This window comes from Lampetra fluviatilis, chromosome 41, assembly GCF_964198595.1.
Source record: "Lampetra fluviatilis chromosome 41, kcLamFluv1.1, whole genome shotgun sequence".
In the NCBI taxonomy this organism is placed as follows: domain Eukaryota; kingdom Metazoa; phylum Chordata; class Hyperoartia; order Petromyzontiformes; family Petromyzontidae; genus Lampetra; species Lampetra fluviatilis.
In genome coordinates this window covers 3,420,110-3,442,945 of record NC_136315.1, presented here as the reverse complement: position 1 = coordinate 3,442,945, position 22,836 = coordinate 3,420,110, and the positions used below count along the sequence as shown (strand labels likewise).

Sequence of the window (22,836 nt, the reverse complement as noted above, 5' to 3'; positions counted from 1 at the left end):
AATAAGCCTCCCCGCACCCTCTCGACATTATTGACTGCACGTGGCTATCAACGCGCGCACGGCCGCGTGTATGGGGGTAGAGGGGGGTGAGTGAGTGAGGGCGCGCCTGCTCCACTTAGTAAGTCACTCCGCCTCCACGCTCAGCCCACTCACCGACTCTCTCTCTCCACGGTGGCACTCAGTGGCGACGTACCCCCCCACCGCCCCCTGCCTCTCCCCCCCCGACTATTTTCGCGCGACACAGACGCGTGCACGTACAAGTGTCCCCGCTCCCCCCCCCGGACCTCATCGGCCGTGGACAATGTGTTCCAGCCATGGCCGTCCATGCCCACCACGCCACGTCCGAGACGGCTTCACGGCTCGCCAGAGGCGTCCGTCAAGGTTTCAGGTTGAGCGCGATGTTGACAAAGACAAAGATCCCCTGTATAGCCTTAACAGACTGTAGGGGCAAGTGCTGTTAGCGAGCACCTATGAAGGCCGGAACGGTACACGATGGGCTGGGTGGCCAGCACCACGCCCGACCGCCTTTGTCTCCCTAGTGGCGATGTTTACACACCGCACCAGGTACTCATTTGAGGCTGAGTCGACCTAGGGGAGGCCCGGGACCGGTTCAGATAATCGTCACTGGTGTTGGCCGTGAGCAGGAATCGAACTCGTGTCGCCGGGTTCATAGCGCAGCGCGCTAACCGCTACACTACCGCCACATACACACACGCACAGACACGCTCGCCCCTTTGCCCTCGCTTCTTTTCATTCCTCCTCCACCAGGTCCTCCAAGATGTTGCTTTGAGAGTCTCCAGCTAGCTCCTCCTGGGTGTCTCGCCGTCTTCACCTTGGTCGAGAGGCTGGTGGCCGTGGTGGAACCGGAGGCCGTGACAATCGGTATTTTAACTTAAAACTTTCGCGACTGCAGGAATTCATATGCTTTGGTTCTTTCGGTAAAGTTACGTAGATATAAAAAAAAGTGAATAAAATAATAAAAAAAACAACAAAGGTTGTTTATTATTTTAATTTTATTTTTAAAAAAAATTCACTTTATTATTATAATTTTTCTATCTACGTGACTTTACCGAACGAACCAAACAATATAATCGGTATTTGATTGCTATTTATTTGATACAATTTCTCATCGAGTTTTTAATTAAAAAAAAAGTAATATAGGGCTCTCTTTATTAATCTTAAGATGTCGGGACTGATCCCCTCCCTCCCACATTGGAAGTTTCTAGATCTGCCTCGGACTCATGCGAGTGGTGATGGGGGGGGGTAGGAGGTGACCTCATGTTTAAACATCGCATCCACCACCCCCTCTGCTTCTGCTCATCTCCCTAGAGCTCACTCACATCTGCCCCGTTTCAAAACATACATAAAACAGCTCATGAATACCCAACCGATTCGGATGGGTGTTTTTTTAAAATATATATCTTATCGTGCATTTCTCAGCTGAATGATTTATGCGGGAGACTCTGCCGCCGCCGTTCTGTGCGACAGACGCCCAGCCGAGCGAGTGTCAGTGGGAGGAGGATAACGAAGACTTTTAACCCGAGCGTCAACAACAAAACAACACAGCAAACACACGGAAAGTTGGCTCAGAGGGCACGAAGACCCCTCCCCCTCCCCCGCCCGTGCAGCCTTCAGCAGACTCTTGGGGCAAGTGCCGTTAGCGAGTAGCGAGCACCTATTGAAGGCCGGCCACTACGCGCGGAGGGGATAGGTGGCCGCCACCAACACGTCCGGCCGCCTCTGTCTATTCCACGCCGAGTCGACCTAGGGGGGGGACGCCCAGCAGCGGTTCAAGATGCTCGTTACTGGTGTTGGCCGTGAGCGGGAATCGAGCTCGGGTCGCCGGGTCCACAGAGCAGCGCAGCGCGCTAACCACTGCGACACCGCTCCCCCACACTCGTGGCAGGGCGTGGTGCTGGCCACCCACCCCCTCGTGTGCCGTGCCGGCCTTCATAGGTGCTCGCTAACAGCGCTTCCCCCAACACAAAGGGAACACGCACACAAACTCCAACAACAGAATGAGCCACGAAGTTGCGGTGACGTCACCACGGCGCTTGTGCCAGGCTAAGTGCACTTTGATTCCACGTGAAATGTCGAAGGCTCGCTGGCTCGCTGGCACGAGGTCACAGGACAGACCCAGGTGCTACGGGTTGACTGAGATGACCGGCATATATAAATACATACTCGCACAAACATTCACCCACGTAACCTTTTCCAGACTGTTGGGGATAGCGCTGTTAGCGAGCACTTATTAACGCCGGTACAGCACAAGACGGGGGGGGGGAGGCGCTGTGGCCAGCACCACGCACAGCCGCCTTTATTTCCCCAGTACGGATGTTTATGCACCGTAACAGATACTTTTTTTAAGGCCGAGTCGATCTAGGAGAGGTCCAGATCCAGTTCAAGTATTCGCCACTATTATTATCATTATTGCAGATATTCGTGAGCGGCCATCAAACTCGAGTCGCCGGATTCGTAGAGTAGCGCGCGAACCGCCACGTGCACACGCAAACAAAGACAAAGATCCCCCGTGTAGCCTTAACAGACTGTCGGGGCAAGTGCTGCTAGCGAGCACCTATGAAGGCCGGACGCGAACACACGCGGACGCACAGACACACACGCGCGCTGCCGTTTTACGCACCCCGACACAGCCGTCTGTAACTGTAATGGCCTCTGACTGTAACGGGGGTGACATCGAGGCCGCGTCGAGGACAGGGGTCGGCAAACCACAACAACAACAACGAGGAGCCCTGTTTTTCGAATTCGGTAAAAACGCCGATTTTTCAAGAGCCGCAATGCATTGTTGGTGAATCGTAGACGGTGGCTCCTTAATAAATAACGGTCACGAAGCATTTTTCGATTTAAAGTTTTCGTGACTGCAGGGATTCATCTTCTTGGTTCTTTCGGTAAAGTCACATAGAAGGGAAGTAATAAAATAATAAAAATAAAACATAATAAAATAATTCTCACGACGTTTCGGCCACAACGCAAGCAGCCGTCCTCAGGTGAAGACCAGGTCTGTCTTTCAGACGCTGTCTCCCCGACAGACCTGGTCTTCACCTGAGGACGGCTGCTTGCGTTGTGGCCGAAACGTCGTTAGAATTATTTTATCATGTTTTATTTTTATTATTTTATTACTTCCCTTCTACGTGACTTTACCGAAAGAACCAAGAAAAAGGTCACGAAGCAGTCACTCAACGAGCCGCATGCCGCTCCCGATCCGCAGGTTGCCGATCCCTGCCCACGGTAAACTGGACTACCATGGTGAACTGGACGTCCATGGTGAACTGAACGTCCATGGTGAACTGGACTGCCATGGTGAACTAGACGTCCATGGTGAATTGGACTACCATGGTGAAATGAACATCCATGGTGAATTGTACTAACATGGTGAACTGAACGTCCATGGTGAATTGGACGTCCATGGTGAACTGGACGTCCATGGTGAACTGGACGTCCATGGTGAATTGGACTACTATGGTGAAATGAACATCCATGGTGAATTGGACTACCATGGTGAACTGAACGTCCATGGTGAATTGGACGTCCATGGTGAACTGGACGTCCATGGTGAACTGGACATTCATGGTGAACTGGACTATCATGGTGAACTGGACATCCATGGTGAACTGGAGATCCATGGTGAACTGGAGGTCCATGGTGAACTGGACGTCCATGATAAACTGGACGACCATGGTAAGAGATCGGCAACCAAAATAACACACATTTTTTTCGAGTGCCAAGAGCCGCACTGCAGCCCTTCAAGAGCCGCGTGCGTCTCCGCAGCCGCAGGTTGCCGACCGCCTGGCAGAGGAGGACCATTCACTCCAGCCTGGGGCGAATGGGTGGTAGGGGGGGTGGGGGCGGTGGGGGGGGAGGCAGTGGGAGGTGGGGGCGGTCATCGGCAACGACATCAGCGGCACAGCGAGCTTCATCACGAGCGGCCGAGTCACCCGCGGCGCTCGTTTCTCGGTCGCCGCCACAGCCGCCGTGGCCGTTGCGCTCCTCCGGAGGAGCCAGCGTCACTCGCAGGGTGTCCGTCAGCAGGCTCAGCGAGCCCACGGCGTCTTGCGTCAGGGGGTTGGCGGTGACGATCAGCGCCGCGAGGGAGGGCATGGCCGCGAGCTTCTCCGCGGGGAGCTCTGCGGGAGAGAGATTGGACGGACGTCTTCAGGGGAGGGTTCTGGCACGTGCCGGATCGCTTACAGAACCAGAATATTAATGCGTTGGTAAAGCTTCTTTCGTACCGTACGTAGCAAACCGCGATAATCGGAGGTGCGGGGGAAGGACAACAAACTAAACACAAAAAGCATTTTTTAAAGAATTTCGTTTTCAATCGAGATGATTTCAAACTGCATAGCGCCAGTGGCTTCCTAACATCGCAAGGAAGAGCGTTCCAGACGGCCACGTAAACACATCCGAAAGTACACGATGCAGTGATCGTCTTTATACTGGAGGAATCCGATAAGCTATAAAGCTCTTTTTTTTACAGATCTCCAGGAAGGGCAGGTCAGAACGTTCCAACAAACAATACAAAAACACAATAAGAGTGCAAAGTATATGAAAGGTAAACAAATCACTTAAAAAATACAAATAAAGAGAAACAATGTTTTGTGATTGTACCAGGTAAAGCCCACCCAGCTATTAGTTTTGTTTGTTTGTCCAGAAGCGATCTGGCCATCACAAATGATCGCTCAATCGAGGTGGCTCGAGCCATCGCGCGGAAATCCACAGCGGAGCGGCAAAATGAATCTCGCACTAAATCAGGGTTACAGCGAGCGGCTGCGGACAGACACGCGGAGGGACGCGCCGCGAAGCCGCGGGGCCACTAAGCCACCAGCGGCACCCCTCGACGCGTGGCTTCTCTACCACCACCCCCCTCCTCCTCCTCCTCCACCACCACCCCCTCCTCCTCCTCCTCCACCACCCCCTCCTCCTCCTCCTCCACCACCCCCTCCTCCACCACCCCCTCCTCCTCCTCCACCACCCCCTCCTCCTCCTCCTCCTCCTCCACCACCCCCTCCTCCTCCTCCACCACCCCCTCCTCCTCCTCCACCACCCCCTCCTCCTCCTCCACCACCCCCTCCTCCTCCACCACCCCCTCCTCCTCCTCCACCACCACCCCCTCCTCCTCCACCACCCCCTCCTCCTCCTCCACCACCCCCTCCTCCTCCTCCTCCACCACCCCCTCCTCCTCCTCCACCACCCCTCCTCCTCCTCCTCCTCCACCACCCCCTCCTCCTCCACCTCCCCCTCCTCTTCCTGCGCAGCGTCGAAATACAATCAGCGTAGCCTGTAACTGTGCGCTGGGCCCACATTTGACGCGGCGGCGATGGATAACGATGGCCCCGGGCGCACGCATTCTCACACCGTTGATGGCCGGCTGGTGTCCCTAAAGTCCCACACTAGTTTATTGGAATATATTAAAAAGAGAGACTGGTGCGTGGGGGTACGAAGAGGTGGCGAGGGCTTGGGGTAGCCTTCATCCAGCAGTGGATCGATCAAAGGGCTGATGATGACAATGTCGTAATTAACTGACACTGACACACAAAGACAATCCGATGGTATATAATGGTGTATATAAAATGGCATATATATACCATAAATGGTATCTATAAAAAATACTTTATGGACACCCTGTATATAAAACAACGGCTGCCAACTCCCAACAAAAAGGCACTCATCCCAACGTAGCTCCACCCCACCCACCCCTCGCTTAACGAGGCCTGCAGGCAACAACAACAAACTGGCATTTGCACGTGAAAGTAATTCATTCGGGCAGCAGAAGTATTTCACTTGTAAACAAATGTAATCAAGATTTATCGCTCACAGCGCGATAACGCGCGCGCGCGCGCACAACGGCAAATGCCAGATTAGCACCGCGCGCACGCACGCACGCACGCGCGCGAGCACGCGCGCACGCACGCGCGCACGCGCTTTGGGAAGCGGGAGGGTAGTGAGTGGCAAGACGCGTTGCTACTACGAACCTCGGCGAACCGAGTTCCATTCCCGCTCACGACCGACAACAGTGAGGAACGTTCGAACCGGTTACTGGACCTCCCTTAGGTCGGCTCAGCCATAAACGAGTAGCCGGTGCGGTGTGTAAACAACGGCACTGGGGATACACAATAGGCGGGCACCCACCCCCTCGTGTGCCCTGCAGGCCTTGATAGGTGCTCACTGAACAGCACTTGCCCCAACAGCCTGCCGAAGGCTATACGGGCGTGGGGGATCTTTTGCCTTTGTGCGCGCGCGAGCATCACGAACCGCTGATGTAAACACGTTCCTGGCAGGGCCGTGTTCATAATTTAATTTGTCACGGAGCTTGTTTATTAACGGTGTCAGTTTGTGTCACGCGGCAGAGACAAAGCCATAAAACTCCCATAATCCACGGCGGCAGCCGGCCAGTCAGCACAATCGCCCCGCCACGCGGCAATTCAATTTGATGTTGTGACGATATTTGAACTTCTGCGTCCTGGGTCAAGGAAGGGGGGAAGAAAAAACGAAGACTCCGGACTTTCCACTCACGGCGAGATGGAGGAGATCCACTCGCGACAATTAAGGACGGGAGCGGCACGAGCGATGACGCGCCGGGCAGGTGGCCCTGTGTCTTCTGCGATGTCGACTTCACGGGCTCGTTTCTCCTGTTGTGATGACGTTTGTTGTTGTTGGTGGTGGTGGTGCCGTTTGTTTACGTGCCATTTCTTGATTTGTTGATTAAGTTTTCGTTTTTTGAGTGATTTTCACTTGCTTGGTAGTTTAGAATCAGGATCTGCACTTATACTGGAGGAATCCGATGAGCTATGAAGCTCTTTTTCACGGATATCCAGTAACGGCGGGTCAGAACGTTACGACAACAAACAATACAAAGACACGGTAGGAGTGCAACGTATAGGAAAGGTAAACAAATCACTTAAAAATACACAAATAAAACTAAAATATATTTTTTATTACCAGGTAAGACCCACTGAGGTATTAACTTGTTTTTCAGAAGTGGCCTGGCCACATAAGATAGCTCAACAAAGTGGCTTATCGCATGGAAAGTTATCGCAGCAAAATAATAAAATCTCAATGTATGATCTTAAATGTGTTATGCATACTTCCCCCGCACCTATGGTGCGAAAGAAGTTCAACATACACACATACATACACAAAGACCCGCAGACACCAACATCCATAGCGACACACACAGAGACCCACAGAGACCCACAGATTAGCAAGGTTGGCTACCTAGAGTGCGAGAGAACTTCAACCTACACACATACAACCGCACGGTAAGTCACAACCACTCACTCACTCACTCACCCACCTGCTCACCTGCTCACCACACTGCAGGTCACATCACTTCCTTCCTCGCACAGCCCCCAACTTTGTAATTCCTGTTTCCCATCGTCTACCTCTCCCAGGCCCTTGTAGTAATAATTGTTTCGCTCAAATTTTTATTTAAAGCTTTCGTGACTGCAGGGATTCATATTCTTGGTTCTTTCGGTAAAGTCACGTAGAAGGGAAATAATAAAATAATAAAAATTTTATTATAATAAAATAATAAACATAATAAAAAATATATAAAGCAATACATTTTTTTCTATTTTTATTATTTTATTGTTTCCCTTCTACGTTACTTTACCGAAAGAACCAAGAATATGAATTTCGCTTAATTCAAGAAAAACGCTGAACCCTCTCATCTGTGGCGTTTACAACTTTCACGGGTGCTGCTTGTTGCCGGCCGTTTGGCGTTAGGGGTGCAGGATGGGGGGGGGGGGAGGCTTTTTGTCGCCTGCGCTCAGCCACTGCGTTTAGAACATAATAAAAATGATAAGCAGTCACTTGGAGGAAGGGAAATGGAGCGAACGGCGTATCGACGAGTTGTGTGCCCAGCGCACGTTTCGCTCCGTGACGCCAAATCTCGCACGCGACCTTTCGCGATGACGAACGACCCCCTCGCTTCTGTTCGCGGCTACAATGCAACCATTTGAATAATCCTCCCGCGCGAAACTTTCTCGCTCGGACCGCGCGGACGGATCGAGGCGGCGGCGGCGGCGGCGGCGGCGGTGGCGGCAAAAAAAAAAAGGTTTTACATCAGAGCAGCCGCAAACCCCGTCATCGCGACGTGGGGCATACAGAGTCACAGGCGCCAGCCCCTGCAATTGCCAATTGCCCGCTCGTGCCACTGCTTGGCCTGAAGGGCCTCCACTCGAGGCCCGCTCTTGGGAGCCCCCCCTATAGCGATCAATGTTCTGGAAGACTCTTCCACGCTGGGCAGCGGCTGATTCTGGGTGGGTGGGGTGGGGAGTGGCGGATGGGGGTGATCAACTCCCCCCATCCCCGCTCCCACCGCGGCCCCGCCTTAAGACCCCATAACTAGTATTTTAAGGCCCTATTTGAGATGCCTGAAATTCCAGGACCGTTCCCCACCCTCGTAAAGTTTGGAGATGCGCCTCGGCTTGGATTGCTGCCTCTTTACTTTTCATTTTATTATTTTATTTTATTTTGACTTATGACTTCACCTTGCTTATGCTATTCGTTGCACGCAGTTGCAATTGACTCTGCTCAGTCGATGTTGGCCGCCGAGGTCGTGACGGGTTTCTGTTTTTCTTTCCTGTTGCTTCGTGCCCCGCGGTACCACCGTTCGCGTTACCCTCCAATGTGCACCGACGCCCACTTTATTGAGGGCGATATTGGCGCGCGGAATAAAGAGTGATTGATTGGGTAGACGTTGTGAGTAGCCACACTGTAGCCCACCACACTGCTACGTGCCGATCGACTGCCCGTCGCGCACCCCATGCACGCTGCTGGCTGGGTGAACAGGGGCGGTGTGGGGAGAAGGGGCGGGGGATTTTAAGAAAGTCAGCAGCCCCAGCCATCCCTCCCGTTGCTTCGACTGCCGCGCCAAGAGATGGGAGTCGAACAGGACGACCTCTGCATTGCATCGCGCTGACCGTTATGCTGCGGCGACGTCCCACCGAGTGACGGACGGGAGTTTTTTTTTTCTCGATGGTGGACCAAAACACAATCGCAGCGGCTGAAATAGTTCTAATTGCATTATAAATACTGCATGAGGCTCAGAGCGATTCCTTGAAGTGTTTGCACTGCGGGGGTTCCCGGTTAATTACGGCCTCTTCCCACATGCACGCTGGAATGACCTGCAGAATTCATCTCTCTCTCTGCCCTATCCATATCTAACATAGCGGCCTGTCAAAGTGCACGATACACAGCATCGCGCGCCACGTCACACACCGCTCCACCACACCACCACACAACATCACTCACTATCACACTGCAGCGCCACACTCACACACTGCACCGCCACACACCAGCACACTGCACTACACACCGCACCACCACACAACATCACTCACTATCACACTGCACCACACTCACACACTGCACCACACTCACACACTGCACCACACTCACACACTGCACTACCACACTCACACACTGCATTACACACCGCACTACCACACAACATCACTCACTATCACACTGCAGCGCCACACTCACACACTGCACCGCCACACACCAGCACACTGCACTACACACCGCTCCACCACACAACCACACGCCAAACCCACCACACCGCACCATCCCGCCGCGCCGTCAAATCAACTCGCTCGCGCAATTCGCCATTTGGGCCATGATCACGACGCCAAGGGCATCACGAAGGCGCCCGTGAAGGCGCAAACGGCCGTCTGCATCCCACTCGTCAAGCCACCCACACGCGCACCATGTGGGAAAGTACATCACGGTGTTGCTGCTGCTGCTGCTGCTGCCAATAACCTCGATTGATTCCCCCCCCCGCCCCTCCCAACGGACCCAACTACGCAAATCTCCACTCCTGATCGCACAGCACGCAGCCCCGCAGATCCTCCGCGCAACTCAGAGTGACCGGCCCCCGGATCTGTCGCTCCGCGCGATTGCACGCGGAGCGCGGGAGTCGTTCCGTCGACATCCTTTCAAAGCTGAACAAAAGAGAAGGGGGAAGAGAGAGAGGGAGAAAATATTCGCGGAGAATCGTATTCATCCGATGAATCATCGTCCATTGCTGCCGCCCGCTCCGTTTTTCCGAACCCTTGTGTCCCGCGGTGAATGCCTCGAATTGACCGTCACGGAGTGGCACCTAAAACTCACAGCTCGGCCATGGACGTGGCACACTGTGATCCCTGGATGAATTGCGCCTTATAAATGCAAATTATTATTATCAACGTCAATCGCAGCCACAGCTGTGAATTTGACATCTATGCGAGTATAATTTAGCCTTCCTTTGTATACACAATAAACTCCTGCTGCATTTTTTTTTTTTACACGTATATATATTTTTACATGACAATACTTTTAATGTACGTCGCATCTCCGGTCGCTTCACATTTCTCTAGAACTGCTCTTTGTGTTGAGTTTGTTGTCCTTCCCCTTCACCTCCGATTCGCACGGTTGGCCACGCACGCTGCGAAAGAAGTTCAACATACATCCAAGATGATCATTATTTCAGCGATAGGCATGCATCCTCGCCTCCTGTGTCGGCGGAAGAGCACGGCGCGGCCCCGTCGCGCGAGAGGCGTGGGGGCAGCAGTAGCAGCGGCAGCGGCGGCAGCAGCAGCGGCAGCAGCAGCAGCAGCAGCGGCAGCGGCAGCGGCAGCGGCAGCAGCAGCAGTAGCAGCAGCGCTAGCAGCGGCAGCAGCGGCAGCGTCATCGCAAACAAGAACATGTCGCTGAAATGCCGATGGAGGAACAGCCCTGGGTCGTCTTTGCTGCCCCGACCAACCGTCGCATCTCCAACAACAATGACAATGATGACAACACGTGGAGGAGGAGGAAGATTTAAGGATATTTCGTCCATAAATCGAAGGATCAGGGACCTCATGCTGTGGTGAGGTGTGAATCATCAGGCTTGACTGCCCGATGCGTGTTTTTTTCATCGTTTGTTGTTGTGACGTTGTGACCCGCCCCGACTGGACATCTGTAAAAAAGAGCTTTATAGCTCATAGGATTCCTCCAGTATAAATATTAAGATGTTGATGCAATACACATCATCTGGCCGAACCAGCGGTCTACTCCACTCGGCTACCCCTATACAACCACGAGCATTCTGGCCGAACCAGCGGTCTACTCCACTCGGCTACCCCTATACAACCACGAGCATTCTGTCCGAACCAGCGGTCTGCTCCACTCGGCTACCCCTATACAACCACGAGCATTCTGGCCGAACCAGCGGTCTACTCCACTCGGCTACCCCTATACAACCACGAGCGTTCTGGCGGAACCAGCGGACTTCTCCACTCCGCTACCACCCCGGACGATGTCGTGGAATGGCTCAAAACATTAGACACGCGACCATAGCCTGCAGCAGCAGCAGCTGCTGCTGCTGTTTTTTTTTCCAAACGCCACACGCAAGAAGTAGAAGAAGAAGAAAAAGAAAAGCCGTACGCACGGGACAACAAAGAGAGACCCCGAGCACTGACTCGACCTGACACCGGGAGAATACGCGTGATCGTTTCCACTATCTACCCGCGTGCGACTCGCCGCGTAATTTTCCACCACTGCCAACCCCAGCTCGGCTGAGTGCGGCGGGGGTTGGACAGACAGCTCACGCTGGGGGGGGGGGGCGCTCTTCCCGCTTCAATCAAGCGTCCGGGCCGTCTGAAGCCGGCTCCGCTAACCCGCGCGTCGACGCTAATGAAGTTGCGAGCGAGGGGGTCACATTCATCGCGACGACGCGAGAGAGCCCTCGACGGCTTTTATCTCTCGCTCGCCCGGCGTCTCTCGCCCGGCCTCGACGCCTTTCATGTGTGACCCCCCTCCCACTCCCACGCGCCACTCCACCACCCACCCACCCAACGATGCCCGCAGGGGAAGACGCGTGCCGGCTCGCTGGCTTTGCCCACTGCACGCGGGGCGACCTGCCGATTTGCTGTTTAAGGAGGGAGGTCAGGCTACAGAGGGAGGAGGGAAATTGAAACTTCTGTGGTGGTGTTGGTGGTGGTGTTGGTGGTGGTGTTGGTGGTGGTGTTGGTGTTGGTTGTGTTGTTGTTGTCGTTATACTGGTAGGAACCCACTGGTTCCACCAGCCCACAGGGGATTATTGTGTCCATCCAAAAATGGGAGGGGTGGGGCTGGGTGGAGAGGGGAGGGTGGGGAGGGGCTGGATGGGGAGGGAGGGGGAGGGTAGGGAGGGGCTGGGTGGGGCTGGGTGGTGAGGGGAGGGTGGGGAGGGGCTGGGTGGGGAGGGTGGGGCTGGGTGGGGAGGGAGGGGGAGGGTAGGGAGGGACTGGGTGGGGAGGGGAGGGTGGGGAGGGGCTGGGTGGGGAGGGTGGGGCTGGGTGGGGGTGGGAGGGGTGGAGTTGGGTGGGGAGGGGCTGGTCACCCCATGGTGCCCTTATAAAACTCAACGTTTAACCTACTCACGCCGGCTTGTGCCCGCCCTCACAGTCGGGCATATTTGCGGAATACACCACGCCGCCATTGACCCTGGCCATTGACCGAGCAACCCAACGTTCCTGCCAGCTCCCTCCGCAGGAATGTGTTTCTGCTCGTTTACCAAGCAAAGCCTCGCCGGGGCCTCAAGACTCTCTGTTTTGAAAGGAGGGTACTGCCAGGTTTTCGCAGGAGGGGAGCGAGCAATGTTAAAATCATATGATAATAATGATTATAATAGTTTCAACTTGATAACGCGCCACCATCACCGCCGAATCCTACGGTCCTCCACACGCGTTGTCGGCCACGTAATAACAACCGAGTCACTTGCAGGTGATTTTTCAGCACGGGGATGTTTGGCCAGGACCTGTTGCATCACCGCGTGATCTCTCGGTGTTCAGAGGCAGCCACTGGCTAACCGCCGCACAGCAGAGACGGATTAGGGCTTTGTTCCAAGATTTCGGCAAAAAGGTGCACGTGACCTGAATTACAACGCGGAGCCTTGCCACGGCCTCATCCACGCAGCCAGCATCGCCGGGTTCTGTCCTCCGGGCTTCACGGCAAGCCGGCCGGCTACAGAGCCAATCGTGACATCAGGATTGCTGCTTTCAACCGTCTAACACCCCTTTGGGCCGCTGCTCAAATACAATTTTTTTTTTAAGTCCCAAGTTATTTCCGGCTCAAATGAGCATCGAGGCGCTGCTCATCTCCCGTTCACAGCCACCGAGCCAGTGGTGGACACTCCACATTCACATGGCCCACAAAGCGGTACTCAATTTTACTGGCCACACAGGGGGATGATGAGCTGAGTCAATCTTCCCCCCAACCGGGATTTGAACATGCAACATTCTGGCTGCGAGCCGCTGCTGGGCTACGTGGATTTGTGGTGCTAGTGGCCAAAACCACGAGTCGAGTGGTCGGCAGCCAACACCGCCGGAGCATTGGTTTTGGCCACCAAGCCGGCGCTGTGCGGCAGACACCGAGCAACTCTTACAAAAGGCGTCCCTTTCTTCTCTGGCAATCTTGAATGACACGTACACGCACGCTCGTTGGCACGCACGCACAAACGCACGCTCGCTCGCACCGCAAACAAGCACGCACGAGTCGCTCGCTCACGCCGCAAATACGCGCAACGCGGCACCGCAAAACACATCACGAGCGCCGCACGGCTCACGACGCCTCGCACAATCTGCCAGGTGGTGGCACTCAAATTAACATTCGTCCCGAAGAACCAAGAGCATCAAAAGCCCGGGGACCCAGCTGCTGGACACTGATGAAGGCAGCGAACACGGAAAAAGGCTTTTAATATTTCCCATCTAATCCGGGCTCACTTTATTAGCATTTCGGGTAAAGCAAGTCGTCGGGGAAGGAGAATGGGTTCTGGGGAAGAAGCGTAACCCCGACATGATTGTGGCGATTTCATCAAAATCGCACGGCTGAAACCGTGCCCGCCGAAGCGTTATGGGGAAGGTTACATTTCTTCACGCGATTTGGATTGCGCGGTGGATCGCGGTTCGATTTAGGTTGGATTACGAGTGGATGGCAGTTGGCTGGCAGTTGGATTGTGGGTGAATTGCGTGCAAATTGAAAGTTGGATTGCAGGTGGATTGCAGTTGGATTTCGCAAGTGGATTGAAAAATTGCCCTGCGGGTGAATTGCAGTTGCAATGCAGGTGGATTGCGGTTGGATTTTTCTTAAATTTCGTTTGGATTGCAGGTGGATTGCAGTTGAATTGCGGTTGGATTTCGGGTAGATTGCAGTTTGGGCAGCGTGACTGACCACTCCATTGGCCACCACCAACACCGCCACCAGCTCTTGCGCGTGCCTTCTTGAAATGCACAGCGATAGCAGGGGCCATCTCAGAATGACGATGACGATGATAATGACTGCTGCGTGAGATGGCAGATGCACAAACGAGATTAAGAGTCTGAATTGCCATGGGAAAAGCGGGAGTCTGCAATAAAACAAAATAATTCGCTAAACTATCCCATCTCTTAGCCGCTAACGCAGCTGAATGCAATGCAGGCAAGGTTCACTGCCAATTGGAGGTCGTTTTATTGTTGTGCATGTGTGTGTGCGCGTGTGTGCGTGTGTGTGCCTAGTGCAGCGGTTAGCGTACTGCGCTACGAACCCGGCGACCCGAGTTTGAATCCCGCTCACAACCAACACCCGTGACGGTTATCTGAACTGGTCCTGGGGCTCCCCTAGGTCAACTCAGCCTCAAATGAGCACCTGGTACGATGTGTAAACATCGCTACTAGGGAGACAAAGGCGGCCGGGCGTGGTGTTGGCCACCCACCCCTTTGTGTGCCGTGCCGGCCTTTATAGGTGCTCGCTGATAGGACTTGCCCCTACAGTCTGTTAAGGCTATATGGGGGATCTTTGTCTTTCTTTTTTGCTTGTGCAGGGAGCGGTAGTGTAGCGGTTAGCGTGCTGCGCTACGAACCCGGCGACCTGGGTTCCATTCCCGCTCACGGTCAACACCAGTGACAATTATCTGAACCGGTTCTGGGCCTCTGTTAGGTCGACTCAGCCTCAAATGAGTATCGCGCGTGGTGCTGGCCACTCACCCCCTTAAAGTTCCGTGTCGGCCTTCATAGGTGCTCGTTAACAGCACTTGCCCAAACAGTCTGTTATAGGCTAAACGGGAGGACCATTATCCTTTTGTCCGTGTGGTGGGTTGCATGCATGTACATTTCCTTATTTAGGATTATCTACTCAGGAAAGCCTTGCCGAGTCTCAAGTCTCTTTCCAAGGAGGGTCATTCCAGGTTTACACAGCAGTGGAACAGTGTTGTTGCTCTTCTTGGTTCTTTCGGTAAAGTCACGCAGAAGGGAAATAATAAAATAATAAAAATTAAACATAATAAAATACAATTCTCACGACGTTTCGGCCACAACGCAAGCAGCCGTCCTCAGGTGAAGAACAGGTCTGTCGGAAAGACAGACGTTGGAAAGACAGACCTTTTATTAAGACAGAGTTCATGGGGAGAGTTCGTGGGGAGAGTTCGCGGGGAGAGTTCGCGAGGAGGTACGTGGGGAAAGACGCGGGAAGCGAGCGAGCTCACCCTGCAGGGAGTTGTGGGACACGTCGATGGTGCGCAGGCTCGGCGTGGCGGTGAGGGTATCTGGGAAGGTCACAAAGCAGTTCCTGGAGATATCGATGAAGTGCAGCTCGGTCAGGGAGGCCACCGCATCCGGCAGCGACTTGAGTCGGTTGCCCTGCAGGTGCAGCTCTGACAAAATGGGAAAATAAAACAGAGCATCATCAGCATCGCCTTCGACACCGCCGACTTAAAAAGTATAATCACGCCCTCGAAGTGCTCTCGTTCACCACACTTTACCCCACGACATACCGATCGGTTTAACTGCGGGGCACCCATTCATGGCGGGGGGATTTAGGAAAGTTGCCGCGTTGTTTCAACTTCCGTGCCAAGAGATGGAGTCGAACCGGCGACCAGTGCGCTACGCAACTCTGCTCACAACCATCGTCACCCCCGCTCGCCACCATCGCCCCCATCGCCCCCATCGCCCCCATCGCCCCCATCGCCACCATCGCCCCCATCGCCCCCATCGCCCCCATCGCCCCCATCGCCACCATCGCCCCCATCGCCCCCATCGCCCCCATCGCCCGTAACAAACTGGGAAACGCACGGCTCCACAATTCATCACGGACCATGCACTTTGACTCTTAAACAAACAACCTGAACACCAGCAGATTTTCATTACTCCTATCGAATTGGCCAGAGGTTTTATTTTTTATATATATATTTATTCCGAGAAGAGGAAGCGGCAACGCATTAGAATCGCAGCACCGTCGCCGGGGGAGAGGAAGAGGAAAGGGCACGCACGCGTGGGCGCGTTGTCGGGGGGGGGGATGCGGGGCGGTCGTGCTGCGCCCTTTGCGCGCTCTTTGGGTGATAACGCACGAGACGCCGGGGACGCCACGACCCCACGCGAGTCTTACTCTCGCGAAACGCGGGTCAAACTGCCGCGCGGGACAAAACGATTGCCGTATTCTCCCCGGGTTGCGACGCGCACCTATTCCCCCGGTGTTATAAAGAAAAGCTTGCCGGTGCGTCACGTGGTCCGGCACGCGCGAGCGTGTGCGCGTGATACCAGATTTGTGGGGAGCGGCGGCGCCATGGTTAGCGCACTGTGCTATGAACCCGGCGACCCGACTTCGATTCCCGCTCACGGCCAACACCAGTGACGATTATATGTATCGGTGCTGGGCCTCCCCTAGGTCGACTCAGCCTTAAATGAGTCCCTTGTGCAATATGTATACATTGCCACTGGGCGGACATGGTGTTAGGCACCCAGCCCCTCGTGTGCCATGCTGACCAACATTGGTGCTCGCTAACAGAACTTCCCCCAAAAGTCTCTTAAGGATATAAGAGACATATTTAGTCTTTGCTCTTGTGTTCCCAGATTGGCGTAACTTCAGTGGCACCGAGCACAAGATCGAGGTACGCCTTACTTTACGAAGTGAAGTATAATCCGCAAAACGGCGAGTTGCTCCACCTTTCTGGGTGGGGTTTGTACATTCTCTCTCTCCCCCAGTTCCGCATGAGTTTCCCTCTGGGTTATCCCGTTTCTTCCCATGGCCACCAAAAAAAAGACGTACAATGTCACTGGAATTGCCAAAAAAAATATCCAAAGAGCTGAACACACGACCTGCAAATTACTCAATTGAGATCATACATAGTAGCGTCATCGCCCCCGCTCCCCCCCCCCAATTACAAACATTTGGCAGGACCCTCCTGAAAGAGTCTTGAGGCTCTCCTTGTCGGGCGAACGAGCGGAGCCCCACGGTAGCGCCTGCCGTACCATGCAGGCGGGAGAAGGTGCTTAGGAAGTTGCTGGGCAGCGACTTGAGGATGTTGTGGGCCAGAGATGCGACCCGGACGTCGTCCGCGACTTCCGCCAGCATCACGTTCACCGCCACGGGCACGTTCGTCATCTCACACGCAGACAGGTCTACAAAGACAAAGATCCGCCGTATAGCCTTAACAGGCTGTTGGGGCAAGAGCTGTTAGCGAGTAGCACCTACGAAGGCCGGCACGGCACACGAGGGGGTGGGTGGCCAGCACCAACCCCAGCCGCCTTTGTCTCCCGGGTGGCGATGTTAATACACCGGATTAGGTACTATTTTGAGGCTGAGTCGACCTAGGGGAGGCACAGGACCAGTTCAGATAATCGTAACTGGCGGTGGCTGTGATCAGGAATCGAACGTGGGTTACCAGGTTCGTAGCGCAGCGTGCTAACTGCGACGCTGAACACGCAGACACAAAGGGGCCGTCCATAAATGACGTCACGCGATTTTGGACGATTTTTGACCCCCCCCCCCCTCGTCACACGGCGTCACAAAAAGTGAGACCCCCCTCAAATATGACGCCACAAAGCTCTGCCCCCCACAAAAAAATATTTCCATTTTGAAAATAAAACATGCTTCAAATCGCTTTAAACTATTGTGATTGTAGTGCGTATTTAATGTGGCGTTGCACTCTGATGTTGTAGGAGAAAACATTTATTAAAAAGTCGATTTAATTAAGTGGAACGTGTTGTCTATATTTATTTAAAGTTGCGCATTTTGATGTGAAGTCACATTTCTCAAACACCCCCCTCCTCGATAATTGGTTCTTTACCCTTCTATCTGGCAACAAAACTGACACCTTTTTACAAGGAGTCATGTTTGCATAGACCGCAATACCTGCAGTCATAATACAAACAAAAGAACATAACTCTGATAATGTGCACTGTCCTTAAAGTTGATTGATCCACACCCGAGACAGCTTTCCTTAGAGCCTAGTCTCATATGGGTTGGACCAGATGACGCCAAAAGGCGCACAACTCAAAGACAATGCACCATCAGAGTATGAGAGCTCGGGGCAAGCATCTACACTATGGGAACCTCATTTGCCTCGTCACACATCGTCACAGATGTCTGACCCCCCCCCCTAGGTGCGTGACGTCATTTATGGACGACCCCAAAGACACGCTCACCGACTCACACACAGGCAGGTCTACACGGAAACACACAGACACACTGACCCACTGGCATGCTCAGTAATTGAGCATTGAGGGGGTGCTCATCTCCTGTTTATATCCCAGATCTAGTTGTGGACATTCCACGTTCCTACGACGGGGGCGAGTCACCCCATAGGACAACCACTGCAGACTTCGCCACAGTACGGTGTAAAAACAATCGACAAGACAGTGCTGACGAAATAGGCAGTACACACAGCACAAAGGAAACAATACCATTATTAATAATATTGAATCTTTAAGCCAATTGTGTTTGGATGGATGTCATGCGGCAGGTGCCGCGTGAATTTGAGCTGCAAATCCTGAGGCTCTGCTGCCCTCTGGCAGTCGAGTTTTGCCACTACATCAATTCAAGGACCCATATCTAACAGAAGGTCGGGTTTTGCAAATATTTGGCAGTTCATCAGCATTGGTTGAAACCAGCCTGACTCTTGCTGATGAGACGCTGAATGTGGAAACCGGTCCAGAGTTTTGCTTGTATTAAATACATTCTTGTGTAAAAGCTATCCCACGTGTAACTGACAGCCGCGTTCGTTATACATATTAACGATAGCAAGATTGCAATTTGTAGAACGGCTTATGTGCAGGTTTATTTCGAGCAAACTGTTGGCAAGAACTTTTTCAAGTAAATTTTGCGAACATTTATTCTCACGCTCAGGCATCGAATGTTTTATGGTTGATGCAAATTGCATGTGCAGATCGTTAACTTTGTATTGCGCTAAGAAAGCGGCGACCCAAATAACTGGGTTCCATCTCTTCCTTCCAATAAACACATTCCTGCGGAGGGAGCTGGTAGGAACGTTGGGTTGCTCGGTCAATGGCCAGGGTCAACGGCGGCGTGGTGTATTCCGCAAATATGCCCGACTGTGAGGGCGGGCACAAGCCGGCGTGAGTAGGTTAAACGTTGAGTTTTATAAGGGCACCACGGGGTGACCAGCCCCTCCCCTCCCAGCCCCTCCCCACCCTCCCCTCCCAGCCCCTCCCCACCCTCCCCACCCAGCCCCTCCCCACCCTCCCCACCCAGCCCCTCCCCACCCAGCCCCACCCTCCCCACTCAGCCCCTCCCCACCCTCCCCTCCCCATCCAGCCCCTCCCTCCCCACCCAGCCCCTCCCTGCACGATGGACGGACGAACACAATAATCCCCTGTGGGCTGGTGTAACCAGGAGGTTCCTACCAGTATAACTGGGTTCCATCTCTTCCTTCCCACAATAATGTTCTCACCAAATATGAATGTCACATTCTCTCCTGCGGAAAAGTCTAAGGTAATGATCCAATTCACGACCGAACAGTGGTACCCATGACCCTGTGCGACCCTGTGACCCAGTCACCATCTGACCCTGCATGACCCAGAGACCCTGGGTGACCCCGAGTGACTGAGAGTTACCGTTGAGACCGAGTGACCCCGCGTGACCCCGCGTGTCCCTGAGTGACCACTGACCGATGGAGTCTGTGTGCTCCTCCAGGGTTTCCCTCAGCCTCTGCACCACACGCACCACTCCTGCAGCCATCGTGCCCCAGCAGAGATACGGCGACCTGGGGGCGGTAGTCCACAACGTTCTCTACGATTAGTCAATCTAAGATTAGTCAAGTCGGGTGCCACGGTGGCGAGATGTTAACTACCTCGCCTCATACACAGGAGGTCGAGGGGTTGATCCCGACCCTGACGCCTGCTGTATATTTGGAGTTCGCGGTGTCTCTGTCCACGTGGTCGCGTGGATTTTTGAACGGGGCCTCAGATTGTTCCCTTCACATTTAGAATAAACGTGCGTTCGGTGTATTTGGCTGATATAAATATCCACGTGATAAGCCACTTCGTTGAGCTATCATTTCTGGTCAAGTCGCTTAAAAAATAGCTATATAGCTCAGTGGGCCTTATTTGGTAAAACAATGTATATAGTTTATGTTTTAGTTCAATTCAAATCAAGATTAAGCTAATTAATCAACGAAAAAAATGTAAGCAATCACTTTTTTTGTGGCCAATTACTCACTCAGATCCCTTTAAAAATGGTGGCCGCCCTGACATTATACCTCCCGAATGCTGGAAACCCCCTGAAAACCACGGCGAGTGTGACGCGCCTTAAGATGTTGAAGATGTCACCAAGCCACGCCCATCACCACCCGTCCAGTGGCACATGTGGGAACTGAAGTGAGATTTTGTTTTACCTTCCCCCTCCCCTCAACTACATTCATGTTCCACTTGAAGACGGAGGCTTGTGTTGCCTCCGAAACGTCGTGAATTTTTACTTTATTTTACTTTTATTAATTTTAATGTTTTACCTACGTGACTTTACCGAAAAACCCTAAGAGTATGAATCCTTGCAGTCACGAAAGCTTCAAATCTATAAATACATTCATGTTATACTTTTAGTTGAGTAACTGAGCCGATCATGGGTAAAGTTGCCGATTACTATCGCGTGATGGGTGCCACGGGTTGTCAGCCCACATATTGGACGGTGGGTGTCAAGGGCTCTTCACACCGCATGCCCCATCCTCACGTTCTTTACCAATGGATTATAACAGAATGGATTAAAAATGGCAAAATACGAATAACATGAGCCGATTGGTTTTCCGTAAGTTTAAAAAAAAATGACTTTAACACGGTTATTTTTAAAAGTTTCACGTGTTTATATTTAGAATAATAAGGCGGTGGTCGTTTAAGTGGGGCACTGCCCCGACTTTATTAAATTACCTTTCCATGGATTGTTATTTTTTCCACCCCCGCACGTGGCCCATACATTCGACTGTCAAATGAACGCGACGTTTCGACGATGGCTGACCGGCGAGTGAATGAGCAGCAACTCACTGGGAGGCGCTGCAGATGATGCGTCCATAACAAAGACAAAGATCCCCCGTATAGCCTTCAACAGACTGTTGGGGCAAGTGCTGTTCGCGAGTAGCACCGATGAAGGTCGGAACGGCGCACGAGGCGGGGGGGGGGGGTGGCCAGCACCACGCCCGGCCGCCTTTGTCTCCCCCTGCCGGCGATGCTTACACATCGCACCCAGGTACTAATTTGAGGCCGAGTCGACCTAGGCGAGGCCCAGGACCCGTTCAGCTAATCGGTGTAGGCGGTGATCGGGAATCGAACTCGGGACGCCGGGTTCGTAGCGCGGTGCGCTCACCGCCACCCCACCGCTCCCCACTACAGCACTACCACCATCATCCACAATGTGACGAAAGGGCGCTACACACGACGCCACCATAAGACGAGACACACCATTCACGAAGTAGAAGAAGGCCCGTACACAATACGACGACCACCACCACCACCACCACAAGTCACGCCACACAGAAGAAGCGACTTTCGACGCAACACCATTAAGGCCACCGGCCACGAGAGGAGACACCCTGTAACGAAACCCCAGCAGCCAGTGGCAGGGCAACCGGTCACGACACCGCACACAAAGTACCCACCGAGGCAGCCGGCGAACTCGTGCAGAGGAGATAACTAGACACGCAGAGGGGGGGTGGGGGGGGTAGGAAACTCGTCTCGTGCTCCGACGGACGCGGCTGTGACTCACGGTGATGGTGAGCCGTGGAGGAGGGTGGTGAGGAGGGTGGTGAGGATGAGGAAGAGGGAGGAGGCTGAGTTACCCGGCTCGGCCAGTAGAGCGCTGTTGCACCGTGAAGACAGAATTAGACGGGAGAAGGTGGGGTCATCACATTTCTCTCCGGGCTAATTTTAAAGTCTTAAGCAATGCGGTGGTGGGGTGGTGTAGTTTCCAAGTGTGGTGATTATTTGCGGGTAGGGGCCGTCCATAAATGACGTCACGCACCTAGGGAGGGGGGAGGGGCAGACATTTGTGACGATGTGTGACGAGGGGGGGGTTGAGAAATGTGACGTCACATCAATATGCGCAACTTTAAATAAATATAGACAACACGTTCTACTTAATTAAATAGACTTTTTAATAAATGTTTTCTCCTACAACATCAGAGTGCAGCGTCACATTAAATACGCACTCTACAATGACAATAGTTTCAAGCGATTTGAAGCATGTTTTTTTTGGGGGGGGGGGCAGAGCTTTGTGACGTCATATTTGAGGGGGGTCTGACTTTTTGTGACGCCGTGTGACGAAGAGGGGGGGGGTCAAAATCGTCCAAAATCGCGTGACGTCATTTATGGACGGCCCCTTTGTGCGCATCGTGAGGCTGCTGTCCGCCGTGGTTTGTGCAGCGGATGGGGTCGAGGGTGGGTGCCGTGAGCTTCGTGGGACATCAAACCCAGGGGACCTTCTGCGTTGGGGCTTTCGCGTAATCGTGTCGACTGCTATCGACTGCAAGTTTTGACTTAAAACTTTCGTGACTGCAGGAATTCACATTCTCGGTTCTTTCGGTAAAGTCACGTAGGTAGAAAATAAAACTAATAAAATGTA

General features: G+C 53.3%; 1 protein-coding gene across 2 annotated transcripts; it reads right to left on the bottom strand.

Annotated features, from left to right (window-relative positions):
* Positions 1 to 3,019: 3,019 nt before the first annotated feature.
* On the bottom strand, positions 3,020 to 22,122 carry LRRC20 (leucine rich repeat containing 20). 2 transcript variants are annotated; one of them, XM_078875342.1, is made up of 5 exons: positions 21,982 to 22,122; positions 19,899 to 19,993; positions 17,241 to 17,390; positions 15,479 to 15,646; positions 3,020 to 4,142 (listed from the first exon to the last, which is right to left on the bottom strand). In XM_078875342.1, exons 2-5 carry the CDS (start codon positions 19,966 to 19,968, stop codon positions 3,823 to 3,825), a joined length of 708 nt encoding a protein of 235 aa, XP_078731468.1. In that variant the 5' UTR covers positions 19,969 to 19,993; positions 21,982 to 22,122; the 3' UTR covers positions 3,020 to 3,822. The 2 variants fall into 2 exon arrangements, with proteins under 2 accessions (XP_078731468.1, XP_078731469.1); XM_078875343.1 differs by lacking the exon at positions 21,982 to 22,122 and adding an exon at positions 21,875 to 21,893.
* Between the last annotated feature and the right edge of the window lie 714 nt (positions 22,123 to 22,836).